At 52.5% G+C, this 14452-nt stretch overlaps 1 protein-coding gene across 1 annotated transcript in view; it reads left to right on the top strand.

Moving 5' to 3' along the window:
• Window positions 1-14278, top strand: part of lpcat3 (lysophosphatidylcholine acyltransferase 3) — a 57132-nt gene extending 42854 nt beyond the window's left edge. The window contains exons 2-5 of the mRNA XM_085976768.1: window positions 5016-5123; window positions 6567-6673; window positions 10852-10945; window positions 14027-14278. Of these exons, the coding sequence (XP_085832894.1) occupies window positions 5016-5123; window positions 6567-6673; window positions 10852-10945; window positions 14027-14154 (437 nt within the window). The 3' untranslated portion in view covers window positions 14155-14278. The remainder of the gene's footprint in view (window positions 1-5015; window positions 5124-6566; window positions 6674-10851; window positions 10946-14026) is intronic.
• The last annotated feature ends 174 nt before the right edge of the window (window positions 14279-14452 follow it).

The raw sequence follows: 14452 nt of genomic DNA, 5'->3' as shown, positions 1-14452 counted from the left end.
AACCTGCCCTGCCACCTTCAACGATTTATGTACACATACCCCCCCAGGTCTCTCTGTTCGTGCACCCCCCTTAAGGATTGTACCATTTAGTTTATATTTCATCTCCCATTCTTTCTACCAAATGTAACACTTCACACTTTTCTGCATTAAATTTCATCTGCCATGTGCCCGCCCATTCCACCAGCCTGTATGTCCTCCTGAAGTCAATCACTTTCCTCCTCACTGTTCACTATACTTCCGAGTTTTGTGTCATCTGCATATTTTGCAATTGCGCCCTGTACACCCACATCCAAGTCATTAATATATATCAATAAAAGCAGTGGTCCTAGAACCAACCCCTGGGAAACACCACTGTACACCTTCCTCCAGTCCGAAAAAACAACTGTTCACCACTACTCTCTGTTTCCTGTAACTTAGCCAATTCTGTATCCAGCTGCCACTGTCCCTTTTATTCCATGGGCTTCAACTTTGCTGGCAAGCCTATTATGTGGCACTTGTCGAACGCCTTTTGGAAATCCATGTACACGTCAACCGCATTGCCCCCATCAACCCTCTCTGTTACCTCATCAGAAAACTCGATCAAGTTGGTTAAACACGATTTGCCTTTAACAAATCCGTGCTGGCTTTCCTTAATTAATCCACACCTATCCAAGTGACTGTTAATTTTGTCCCTGATTACTGTTTCTAAAAGCTTCCTGACTACCGAGGTTAAACTGACGGGCCTGTAGTTGCTGGGTTTTTCCTTGCACCCTTTTTTGAACAATGGTGTAACATTTGCAATTCTCCAGTCCTCTGGCACCACCCCCTGTATCTATTGGAGGATTGGAAGATTATGGCCAGTACCTCCGCGATTTTCGCCCTCAATTGCCTCAGCATCCTAGGATGCATCCCATCCGCTCCTGGTGATTTATCTACTTTAAGTCCAGCCAGCCTTTCTAATACCTCTATCAATTTCTAACCCATCCAGTATCTCCTCTACCTCCTCCTTCACTATGTCTATGGTAGCATTCTCTTCCTTGGTGAAGACACCACCTGCAAAGTACTCATTTAGTACCTCAGCCATGCCCTCTGCCTCCATGCGTAGGTCCCCTTTTTGGTCCCTAATCGGCCCCACCCCTCCTCTTACTACCCGTTTACTATTTATAAGCCTATAGAAGACTTTTGGACTACCCTTTATGTTGGCTACCGTTCTATTCTCGTACCCTCTCTTTGCCCCTTCTGGTAAATCTCCCCTGAACCTTCTCTGCTCTAAAGAGAAAAACCCCAGCTTCTCTAGTCTCTCCTGGCCAATATTTACCCCTCAACCTACATTACTAAAAAAATTATCTGGTCATTATCAGATTGCTGCATTCTGGGAGCTTGCTGTGCACTAATTGGCTGCCGTGTTTCCGACGTTACAACAGTGATTACACTTCAAAATCACTTCATTGGCTGTAAAGTGCTTTGGGACGTCCTGAGTTTGTGAAAGGTGCTATATAAATGCACGTAACTGAAGTCTTTCATCCCTGGTACCATTTATAATAAATATTTTCTGCAGCCTCTCCAAGGCCTTGACATCCTTCCTAAAGTGTGGTGCCCAGAATTAGACAATACTCCAGCTGAGGACTAGCCAGTGATATTTATAAAGGTTTAGCAATAACTACATTGTCAGCCGTGGCTCAGTGGGTACCACACACGCCTCGGAGTCAGAACGCTGTGGGTTCAGAGACTTGAGCAAAGAACCAAGGCTGACACTCCGCGCAGTACTGAGGGAGTGCTGCACTGTGGGAGGGTCAGTACTGAGGGAGCGCTGCACTGTCGGTGGGGCAGTACTGAGGGAGTGCTGCACTGTGGGAGGGTCAGTACTGAGGGAGCGCTGCACTGTGGGAGGGTCAGTACTGAGGGAGCGCTGCACTGTCGGTGGGGCAGTACTGAGGGAGTGCTGCACTGTCGGTGGGGCAGTACTGAGGGAGTGCTGCACTGTGGGAGGGTCAGTACTGAGGGAGCGCTGCACTGTCGGTGGGGCAGTACTGAGGGAGTGCTGCACTGTCGGTGGGGCAGTACTGAGGGAGTGCTGCACTGTGGGAGGGTCAGTACTGAGGGAGCGCTGCACTGTGGGAGGGTCAGTACTGAGGGAGCGCTGCACTGTCGGTGGGGCAGTACTGAGGGAGTGCTGCACTGTGGGAGGGTCAGTACTGAGGGAGTGCTGCACTGTGGGAGGGTCAGTACTGAGGGAGTGCTGCACTGTCGGGCAGTACTGAGGGAGTGCTGCACTGGGAGGGTCAGTACTGAGGGAGTGCTGCACTGTGGGAGGGTCAGTACTGAGGGAGTGCTGCACTGTCGGGCAGTACTGAGGGAGTGCTGCACTGTCGGGCAGTACTGAGGGAGTGCTGCACTGTGGGAGGGTCAGTACTGAGGGAGCGCTGCACTGTGGGAGGGTCAGTACTGAGGGAGTGCTGCACTGTGGGAGGGGCAGTACTGAGGGAGTGCTGCACTGTGGGAGGGTCAGTACTGAGGGAGCGCTGCACTGTGGGAGGGTCAGTACTGAGGGAGTGCTGCACTGTCGGGCAGTACTGAGGGAGTGCTGCACTGTGGGAGGGGCAGTACTGAGGGAGTGCTGCACTGTCGGGCAGTACTGAGGGAGTGCTGCACTGTCGGGCAGTACTGAGGGAGTGCTGCACTGTCGGGCAGTACTGAGGGAGTGCTGCACTGTCGGGCAGTACTGAGGGAGCGCCGCACTGTCGGAGGGGCAGCTCTGCGGGAGCCCCGCACTGTCGGAGGGGCAGCGTTGCGGGAGCCCCGCACTGTCGGAGGGGCAGCGTTGCGGGAGCGCCGCACTGTCGGAGGGGCAGCGTTGCGGGAGCCCCGCACTGTCGGAGGGGCAGCGTTGCGGGAGCCCCGCACTGTCGGAGGGGCAGCGTTGCGGGAGCCCCGCACTGTCGGAGGGGCAGCGTTGCAGGAGCCCCGCACTGTCGGAGGGGCAGCTCTGCGGGAGCCCCGCACTGTCGGAGGGGCAGCTCTGCGGGAGCCCCGCACTGTCGGAGGGGCAGCTCTGCGGGAGCCCCGCACTGTCGGAGGGGCAGCTCTGCGGGAGCCCCGCACTGTCGGAGGGGCAGCGTTGCGGGAGCCCCGCACTGTCGGAGGGGCAGCGTTGCGGGAGCCCCGCACTGTCGGAGGGGCAGCGTTGCGGGAGCCCCGCACTGTCGGAGGGGCAGCGTTGCGGGAGCCCCGCACTGTCGGAGGGGCAGCGTTGCGGGAGCCCCGCACTGTCGGAGGGGCAGCGTTGCGGGAGCCCCGCACTGTCGGAGGGGCAGCGTTGCGGGAGTCCCGCACTGTCGGAGGGGCAGTTCTGCGGGAGCCCCGCACGGTCAGAGGTGCAGTCTTTTGGATGAGACGAGGCCCCGTCTGCCCTCTCTGGTGGATGTAAAAGATCCCATGGCCACTCCACCATTTCAAAGAAGAGCAGGGAAGTTATTCCTGGTGTCCAGGGCCAATATTTATCCCTCAACCAACATCACTAAAAACATTATCTGATCATGATCACGTTGCTGTTTGTGGGAGCTTGCTGTCCACAAATTATCTGTCCCATTTCCGACATTAGAACAGTGACTACACTTCAAAAAAAAAAAAAAGGTGCAGGATTATACCAGAACTGAGAGGTTATAACTATCAGGAAAGACTGCATAGGCTGAGGTTCTTTTCTCTCAGAGAAGGCTGAGGGGTGACCTGCTAGAGGTCATTAAAATTATGAAAGGGTTTTGATAGGGTAGATGTAGTGAAGATGTTTCATAGAAACATAGAAGATAGGAGCAGGAGTAGGCCATTCGGCCCCTCGAGCCTGCTCCGCCATTTAATGAGATCATGGCTGATCATCCAAATTCAGTACCCTGTCCCTGCCTTTTCCCCATATCCCTTGATCCCTTTAGCCTCAAGAAGTATATCCAACTCCTTCTTGAATATATTTAATGAATTGGCCTCCACCGCCCTCTGTGGTAGAGAATTCCACAGGTTCACCACTCTCTGGGTGAAGAAATTCCTCCTCATCTCAGTCCTAAATAGCTTACCCCTTATCCTTAGACTGTGACCCCTGGTTCTGGACTCCCCCGCCATCGGGAACATCCTTCCTGCATCTAGTCTGTCTAGTCCTGTTAGAATTTTATAAGTTTCAATGAGATCCCCTCTCATTCTTCTAAACTCCAGCGAGTATAAGCCCAATCGACCCAATCTCTCCTCATACATCATTCCTGCCATCCCAGGTATCAGTCTGGTGAATCTTCGCTGCACTCCCTCCATGGCAAGAACATCCTTCCTCAGATAAGGCGACCAAAACTGCACACAATACTCAAGATGTGGTCTCGGCAAGGTCCTGTACAACTGCAGCAAGACATCCTTGTTCCTGTACTCAAACCCTCTCGCTATGAAGGCCAACATACCATTTGCCGCCTTAACCACTTGTGGGTGAGATCTAGGAGGCCATCAATATAAGATGGTCACTAATAAATCCAATAGGGAATTGAGAAACCTCTTTACCCAGAGGGTGGTGAGAATGTGGAGCTCGCTACCACAGGGTGTGGTTGCGGTGAATAGCATCGATGCCTTTAAGGGGAAGCTAGATAAACACACGAGGGAGAAGGGATTAGAAGGATATGCTGACGGGGTGAGATGAAGAGGGGTGGGAGGAGGCTCGTGTGGAGCATAAACACCGGCACGGACCAGTTGGGCTGAATGGCCTGTTTCTGTGCGGTAAATTCAACGTAATTCCATACAACCTGTCCTCGTGATTGAAGCCAGGCGCGAGCCTAGAATGCAAGTATCTCGTGTCCTCGGGTGGCGGGGGGGGGGGGGGGGGTCGACTGCGCGGGCAACATGGTGTAGCCTGTTCCAGTCTTTCCCAACGGCCCAGCCCGTTAATCGAGGACCCAATTGGATTGCTGGACCCCACTTTTTACAGGCTGGTTTCACTCGAGCTTTTGTCCGTTTAGACGCTGGTTTGTCTTTTTCATTAACTGTCGCACTTTCTCCCCTCTTACCACCAGGATACCCATTTGCCTTTTTCCACAGACGATTCCTATACGGGACGCAGCCTTACGTTTTGCATTTTTACAACGCTATATTAGGATTATGGATGGCCTATTTCAACTTCGGTGAGTGGCGTCGCCCATTGTGCTGCATGGTATTGCTCTGTGCTTAATCTGAGGGGCGCGACTGGGAACATAACATAAGGAACAGGAGTCGGCCATACGGCCGCTCGAGCCTGCTCCGCCATTCAATAAGATAACGGCTGATCCTCAGCCTCAACTCCACTTTCCTGCCCGATCTCACCAAAGCCCAATATAATTGCAGTAAGATTTCCTTACTCTTATACTCCAACCTCCCTTGCAATGACGGCCATTTGCCTTCCTAATTGCTTGCTGCACTCTCTCAGTACTGCTCCTCCAACAGTGCAACCTCCCTCAGTACTAACCCTCTGACAGTGTGGCGCTCATTCAACATTGCCCCTCTGACATGCAGTGTTCTTTAAGTACTGCCCCTTCAATAGTGCAGCGCTCCCTCAGTACTGCCCTTCCGACAGTGCAGCAGTCCCTCAGTACTGCTCCGCCAACAGTGCGACCAAGGCACAAGTAAAGAGCGTAATGGAATTCTCTCCACTTGCCTGGATGAGTGCAGCTCCAACAACACTCGAAGCTCGACACCATCCAGGACAAAGCAGCCCGCTTGATTGGCAGCCCAGTCACCACCTTAAACATTCACTCCCTCCACCACCGGCGCACTGTGGCTGCAGTGTGTACCATCGACAAGATGCACTGCAACAACTCGCCAAGGCTTCTTCAGCAGCACCTCCCGAATCCGCGACCTCTACCATCTAGAAGGACAAGGGCAGCAGGCATATGGGAACACCACCACCTCCAAGTTCCCCTCCAAGTTGCACATCATCCTGACTTGGCAGTATATCAGCCGCTCCATCATCGTCGCTGGGTCAAAATCCTGGAACTCCCTCCCTAACAGCACTGTGGGAGTACCTTCACCACACGGACTGCAGCAGTTCAAGAAGGCGGCTCACCACCACCTTCTGAGGGGCAACTAGGGATGGGCAATAAATGCTGGCCTTGCCAGTGACACCAAGATCCCGTGAACGAATTTTTAAAAAACTACCGCATCTCCGTCAGTGCAGCACTCCCTCAGTACTACCTCTCCAACAGTGGCGCTCATTCAATGCTGCCCGTCCAACAGTGCAGTGCTCCCTTAATACTACCCCTCCAACCTTGAAGCGGTCCTTCACTACTGCCCCTCCGACAGCGCGGCGCTGCCTCAGCACTGCCCCTCCGACAGCGCGGCGCTGCCTCGGCGCTGCCCCTCCGACAGCGCGGCGCTGCCCCTCCGACAGCGCGGCGCTGCCTCAGCACTGCCCCTCCGACAGCGCGGCGCTGCCTCAGCTCATTTGGCCAATTCTGGACAGAGTCTCCTGAGTGTGGGCCATACACGGTCTGGGGAGGGGATTAAAACGCATTTCCTGCAGAGCAGTGATGCTTGACTAGCCACAGTGCCAGTTCTAACCATCTCTCACTCTTGTGCACCTCCTCCGGCAGGTTGGCAGATGTTCCACTCGATAGTCTGTGTGCTCTTCCAGTTCCTGGTCCTGCGGCTCATGGGACGGACGATTACAGGTGTTGCGACCAGTTTTATATTTCAAATGGTAACGTTCCTTCCTGTGTGTTCTCTCTCACTGTGTCGGGTACAGCGCAGGTTAGATGCAGAGTAATGCTCCCTCTACACTGTCCCATCAAACACTCCCAGGGCAGGTACAGCATAGGTTAGATACAGAGTAAAGCTCCCTCTACACTGTCCCATCAAACACTCGCAGGGCAGGTACAGCACGGGTTAGATACAGAGTAAAGCTCCCTCTACACTGTCCCATCAAACACTCGCAGGGCAGGTACAGCACGGGTTAGATACAGAGTAAAGCTCCCTCTACACTGTCCCATCAAACACTCGCAGGGCAGGTACAGCACGGGTTAGATACAGAGTAAAGCTCCCTCTACACTGTCCCATCAAACACTCCCAGGGCAGGTACAGCACGGGTTAGATACAGAGTAAAGCTCCCTCTACACTGTCCCATCAAACACTCCCAGGGCAGGTACAGCACGGGTTAGATACAGAGTAAAGCTCCCTCTACACTGTCCCATCAAACACTCGCAGGGCAGGTACAGCACGGGTTAGATACAGAGTAAAGCTCCCTCTACACTGTCCCATCAAACACTCCCAGGGCAGGTTCAGCACGGGGTTAGATACAGAGTAAAGCTCCCTCTACACTGTCCCATCAAACACTCGCAGGGCAGGTACAGCACGGGTTAGATACAGAGTAAAGCTCCCGCTACACTGTCCCATCAAACACTCCCAGGGCAGGTACAGCACGGGTTAGATACAGAGTAAAGCTCCCTTATACACTGCCCCATCAAACACTCCCAGGGCAGGTTCAGCACGGGGTTAGATACAGAGTAAAGCTCCCTCTACACTGCCCCATCCAACACTCCCAGGGCAGGTACAGCACGGGTTAGATACAGAGTAAAGCTCCCTCTACACTGTCCCATCAAACACTCGCAGGGCAGGTACAGCACGGGTTAGATACAGAGTAAAGCTCCCTCTACACTGTCCCATCAAACACTCGCAGGGCAGGTACAGCACGGGTTAGATACAGAGTAAAGCTCCCTCTACACTGTCCCATCAAACACTCGCAGGGCAGGTACAGCACGGGTTAGATACAGAGTAAAGCTCCCTCTACACTGTCCCATCAAACACTCCCAGGGCAGGTACAGCACGGGTTAGATACAGAGTAAAGCTCCCTCTACACTGTCCCATCAAACACTCCCAGGGCAGGTACAGCACGGGTTAGATACAGAGTAAAGCTCCCTCTACACTGTCCCATCAAACACTCCCAGGGCAGGTACTGCACGGGTTAGATACAGAGTAAAGCTCCCTCTACACTGCCCCATCCAACACTCCCAGGGCAGGTACAGCACGGGTTAGATACAGATTAAAGCTCCCTCTACACTGTCCCATCAAACACTCGCAGGGCAGGTACAGCACGGGTTAGATACAGAGTAAAGCTCCCTCTACACTGTCCCATCAAACACTCGCAGGGCAGGTACAGCACGGGTTAGATACAGAGTAAAGCTCCCTCTACACTGTCCCATCAAACACTCGCAGGGCAGGTACAGCACGGGTTAGATACAGAGTAAAGCTCCCTCTACACTGTCCCATCAAACACTCCCAGGGCAGGTACAGCACGGGTTAGATACAGAGTAAAGCTCCCTCTACACTGTCCCATCAAACACTCCCAGGGCAGGTACAGCACGGGTTAGATACAGAGTAAAGCTCCCTCTACACAGCGAGGTGGGAATGCAAGTTGTGAGGAGGATGCAAAGAGGCTTCAAGGGGATATAGACAGGTTAAGTGAGTGGGCAAGAACATGGCAAATGGAATATAATGTGGAGAAATGTGAAGTTATCCACTTTGCTAGGAAAAATAGAGAAGTAAAGACTGTCTGTGTGGAGTTTGCACATTCTCCCCGTGTTTGCGTGGGTTTCCTCCGGGTGCTCCGGTTTCCTCCCACAGTCCAAAGATGTGCGGGTTAGGTTGATTGGCTATGATAAAAATTGACCCTTAGTGTTAGGGGGGATTAAATACGCGGGGTTACGGGGATAGGGCTTGGGTGGGATGGCTGTCGGTGTAGGGACCGGGTGCTAGGGTTTGGATGATCAGCCATGATCTCATTGAATGGTGGAGCGGGCTCGAGGGGCCGAATGGCCTACTCCTGCTCCTATCTTCTATGTTTCTAAGTGGTGTATTTTTTAAATGGTAAGAGATTGGGAAATGTTGGTGTTCAGAGGGACCTGGGTGTCCTTGTACACGAATCACTGAACGTTAATATGCAGGTACAGCAAGCAATTAGGAAAGTAAATGGTATGTTGGCCTTTATTACAAGAGGATTTGAGTATAAGATTAAAGACATCTTACTGCAATTATACAGGGCCTTGGTGAGACCACACCTGGAGTACTGTGTGCAGTTTTGGTCTCCTTACCTAAGGAAGGATATACTTGCCATAGAGGGAGTGCAGCGAAGGTTCACCAGACTGGTTCCTGGGATGGGGGGATTGTCCTATGAGGACAGATTGAGGAGACTAGGCCTATATTCTCTAGAGTTTAGAAGAATGCGAGGTGATCGCATTGAAACATACAAAATTCTGACAGGACTTGACAGGGTAGATGCAGGGAGGATGTTTCCCCTGGCTGGGGAGTCTAGAATCAGGGGTAACAACAGAAAATGCTGGAAAAACTCAGCAGGCCAGGCAACATCCGTGGAGAGAAATTAACCAACGTTTCGGGTCAAAACCCTTTATCAAGACGAATAAAGAGGCACAGGGAATGAAATAGATTAAGAGGCCAGGCTGGGAGAGAACAAAAGAGAAGAGGAGACATTAAGAGGTGTTTAAAACGAGACGAGATGGTGATAGGACTAGTTTTCCCCCCCACCCCCTTCCTTTTTTTTCTCTCTCCCACATGGCAGCTGTCTCCCACTCTGCCAGCGCATTTCACACCTAATCTACTGCCATCTTTTGTCTCCACTAGTCCTATCACCATCTCGTCTCGTTTTGAATACCTCTTAATGTCTCTTTTTTGTTCTGTTATTTCGGATTTCCAGCATCTGCAGTATTTTGCTATCGTACTAGAACCAGGGGTCACAGCCTCAGAATAAGGGGTCGGCCATTTAGGACTGAGATGAGGAGAAAAGTCTTCACTCAGAGGGTGGTGAATCTCTATCCCAGAGGGCTGTGGAGGCTCAGTCATTGTGTATATTCAAGACAGAGATCAATAGATTTTTGGATATTAAGGCAATCAAGTGATATGGGGATAGTGCAGCAAAGTGAAGTTTCTTATTGAATGGCGGAGCAGGCTCGTATGGCTGAATGGCCTACTCCTGCTCCTATCTCTTATGTTCCTATGTACACTGTCCCATCAAACACTCCCAGGGCAGGTACAGCACGGGTTAGATACAGAGTAAAGCTCCTTCACTGAGCGGCAGAGAGGTTTATAGAGGGAATTCCAGAGGTTAGGGCCTAGGCGGGTAAAGGCACGGCTGCCAATGGTGGAGCGATGGAAATCGGGGGAGGCGCAAGTGGCCAGAATTGGCTGAGCGCAGAGATCTCAGAGGGTTGTAGGGGCTGGAGGAGGTTACAGAGATGGGGAGGAGGAACAAGGCCATGGAAGGAATTTGAAAACAAGGAATGAGAATTTTAAAATCGAGGCGTTGCTGGACCGGCAGCATCAGCGAGCATAGGGGTTGATGGGTGAACGGGACTCTGTGCGAGTTCGCACACGGGGCAGCAGGAGTTCTGGACGAGCTGGAGTTTACGGAGGGTGGGAAGGAAGGTGGGAGGCCGGCCAGGGGAGCGTTGGAATAGTCGAATCTGGACACGGACGAGGCTGAGGAGCAGAGATGGGCGATGTTACGGAGGGCGGACGTGGGCGATCTTGTCAACAGAGCGGATACGGTGGGGGGCGGGGGTGTCGGGGGTTGGAAGCTCGGCTCCCAGTCAAGTGGGATGCCGAGGTTGTGAGAAAGCGCCTTTAACAATAGCTGGCACCTGACTCCGATCAGGGCCGGCAACAGGCTCCTGGACCAGCCGAGATCAAACTTCAATCAGTCGGCCCTGGGATGTTCAACCCTGGATTTCCGCCTCTCCCAGGAGCGCGATGCACACGGGGAGAGGGCATGGCGGGCGGGATGGTCTCTCTTGTGCGTTCATACGGACAATGGCGTTTCTTGTATACGGCCAGTCTGACGTTTTCCTCTCTCTCTCTCTCCTCCGACAGATCTACCTCTTAGCCGGTTACTACTACACTGCCACCGACCAGTACGACATCAAGTGGACGATGCCTCACTGCGTCCTCGCCCTCAAGATGATCGGTGAGTCCAGTAGAGTGGGGGTCGTGCGAGGTCAAGTGGGGAGTGTACCACTGGGGGAGAGGGGTTAGAGGGGGCATGTGCCACTGGGGGGAGAGGGAGGAATGTACCACTGGGGGGGAAGGGAGGAATGTACCACTGGGGGGGGGGGAGGGAGGAATGTACCACTGGGTGGGGGGGGGGAAGGGAGGAATGTACCACTGGGTGGGGGGGGGGGAAGGGAGGAATGTACCACTGGGGGGGGGAGGAAGAAAGGGAGGAATGTACCACTGGGGGGGAAGGGAGGAATGTACCACTGGGGGAGAGGGGGGGGGAACGTACCACTGGGAGAGAGGGGTTAGAGGGGGAGTGTACCACTGGGGGAGAGGGAGGAGTGTATCACTGGGGGGGGGGGGGGGAGAGGGAGGAATGTACCACTGGGGCGGAGAGGGAGGAATGTACCACTGGGGCGGAGAGGAGAGGGGGAATGTACCAGTGGGGGAGAGGAGAGGGGGAATGTCCCACTGGGGGAGAGGGATTAGAGGGAGGAATGTACCACTGGTGGAGAGGGGTTACAGGGAGGAATGTACCACTGGTGGAGAGGGGGTTAGGGGGAGGAATGTACCACTGGGGGAGAGGGGTTAGGGGGAGGAATGTACCACTGGGGGAGAGGGGTTAGAGGGAGGAATGTACCACTGGGGGAGAGGGGTTAGAGGGAGGAATGTACCACTGGGGGAGAGGGGGAGGACTGTACTATTATGGGGAGGTGGGGTGTATCACAGAGGATGGGGAGGGAGAGGAATGTACCACTGGAGTCAGTACAACGTATGTGGGAGGGATGAGGGGGAAATGTACCATTGGGGAGGAGTTTACCACTGGGGGAGAGAGGGGGGATGTACCACTGAGGAAAGCAAGAAGGGCTTTCTATGCCATTTAAAAAATCAATCCAAATAGAAATCCCAATTAGCATTTGGCTCAAAATTTTTAAATCAGTAATTGAACCAATTGCACTCTATGGCAGTGAGGTGTGGGGACCGCTAACACAACAAGAATTTGCAAAATGGGACAAGCACCCAATTGAGATCCTACATGCAGAATTCTGTAAAAGCATCCTCCGGACTCAAAGGAAAACCGTAAACAATGCATGCAGGGCAGAACTAGGCCAATATCCACTAATAATTACTATCCAAAAAAGAGCCACCAAATTTTGGAAATTTTGGAAACACCTAAAAATGAGCAACCCCCACTGCTATCATTACGAAGCCCTGAAATGCCAAGAGAGGGCCATAAAGAAGAATACCCTCAGTCAACTAGTCCTGGGACTCAGTGAAGTAACTACTAACAACAACCAGCCCCAGGACAGTGACAGCGTAACACAAAGAATTCGACCCAACACAATTGTCACTAAGCAAAAGGAAAAATATCTGACATATTGGGCAGAAACAACAAAAACCCTAAACAAACTCAATTGCTACTTGGCCCTAAACAGACAATACAACATGGCTGAATACCTGACCATGGTAAAGGATAGCAAACTGAGAAAAACCTTGACAATGTACAGACTTAGTGAACATAGCCTGGCGATCGAAAAAGGCAGACACAGACAGACCCGGCTACCAAGAGAGGACAGTATATGCTCTCACTGCAGTCAGGGAGTGGTGGAGACAGAGATGCACTTCCTCACAGCTTGTGGAAAATATCAGGGCATCAGAGAGAATTTCTACCAAAAATTCTCACAAATATGCCCTGAATTCAGAAATTTGAATGACGACCAAAAACTCCCATACCTACTGGGGGAAGAGAGAAATTGTGTAACCTTAGTGGCACACTATGTTACAGCTTGCCATAAACAGAGGGACAACCACTAAATATAAGAAAAGAGTATATACAAATTATATGAATGTATATTTATACACTCAGGGATATATCTGTTTATACACTGTATGGATAGATCTGCATTTGTGTTCAACCATAAATGTTTTTCGATGCTTTGGTAACATAAGATGTACCTTATCATGCCAATAAAGCGATTTGAATTGAATTGAGTGGAGGAAGGGAATGTGCCACTGGGGGGAGGGAGGAATGTACCACTGGGGGAGGGGAGGAATGTGCCACTGGGGGAGGGGAGGAATGTGCCACTGGGGGAGGGGAGGAATGTGCCACTGGGGACGGGAGGAATGGTAGCGTGCAATGGGGACTGGCAATAAATGGAACCTTCCCATTGCCCTGCGCGTTCGTTATGAACGTGTAATTATACAGCGCCTTTCATGGCCTCGGGGTGTCCCAAAGCGCTTTACTCCCAATGAAAAACTTTTGAAGTGTAGTCACTGTGTTGTAATGTAGGAAGCATGGCAGCCTGTTTGTGCACAGCAAGCGCCCATGAACAGCAATGTGATAAAGACCAGATAATCTATTTTTAGTGATGGTTGACAGGTAAATATTGGCCCCAGGACACTGGGGATAACGCCCCTGCTCCTCTTCGAAATAGTGCCATCGGATGTTTTACGTCTGCCTGAGAGGTTTAACGGCACCTCTGACAGTGCAGCACTGCCTAAGTACTGCCCTTCCGAATATACAGTGCTGCCTCAGTGCAGCACTCCCTCAGTGCTGCCCCTCCGACGGTGCAGCGCAACTCCCTCAGTACTGACCCTCCGACAGTGCGGCGCTCCCTCAGTACTGCCTCTCCGAAAGTGCGGCGCTCCCTCAGTACTGCGCCTGCGACAGTGCAGCGCTCCCTCAGTACTGCCCCCTCCGACAATGCAGCACTCCCTCAGTACTGACCCTCCGTCAGTGCAGAGCTCCTTCAGTACTGGAAAACCGGGGTGCGTTGGCCTGGGTTCGAGTCTCTGGAGTGGGGCTCAAACCCACAACCTTACAAATCCGAGGTGAGAGAGTGCTACCACGATGAATTGTTTAAAAAAAAAAAAAAAAAACCTCCGTCCTCCACCCCTGCTAGTCTGTGAATCATTAGTTAACCGGATATGGTTCTGGCTGAGCTGGGGTGGACGGAGGTGAGCGGGTGGGCTGTAAGGGGAGGCAGAGTGACTGGGCCTTTCTAAATCGACTTGTTACTTTTGATTTTTGTTTTCCCCCCGCCCCCCCCAGGTCTCTCATTGGACTATTACGATGGCGGAAAGGACAAGGTGAGACTGAGCAGCTCATCAGGGCGCCGACCTCTGACCCCTCTGCGACCAGGTTACAAATCCTCCGGGGTGGGAGGGGGTGGGCGGTGAGCGAGACTCGTTGGTAGGAAGTCGGAGGGTCTGCTAAGTCTTCGAAGCGAGTCTCCGCTGCAGAGTCCGCATAATGACCAAGGCCAGAGGTCATGACCCTGGTGGTTGCCGGGTTGGCTGACTTCAGTAAAGGGGAGGGAGGGATTGATGGATGAGGGAAGGGAGCGTAATCCGCCGACCGTGAGGTTTGTGTAGACAGGAAACTAGCAGGCTTTTAATTCCACCTTCGCCCCAACCCTGCTCTCTCCGTGGGAGGGGCCAGACATAAGAACATAAGAAATAGGAGCAGGAGTAGGCC

This window comes from Somniosus microcephalus, unplaced genomic scaffold, assembly GCF_052327205.1.
Source record: "Somniosus microcephalus isolate GS21.2 unplaced genomic scaffold, FLI_Smic_1.0 unresolved_chr3, whole genome shotgun sequence".
Taxonomy (NCBI): Eukaryota; Metazoa; Chordata; class Chondrichthyes; order Squaliformes; family Somniosidae; genus Somniosus; species Somniosus microcephalus.
Note: the sequence above shows the minus strand (reverse complement) of the source record. Positions and strands in the feature narration are given on the sequence as shown.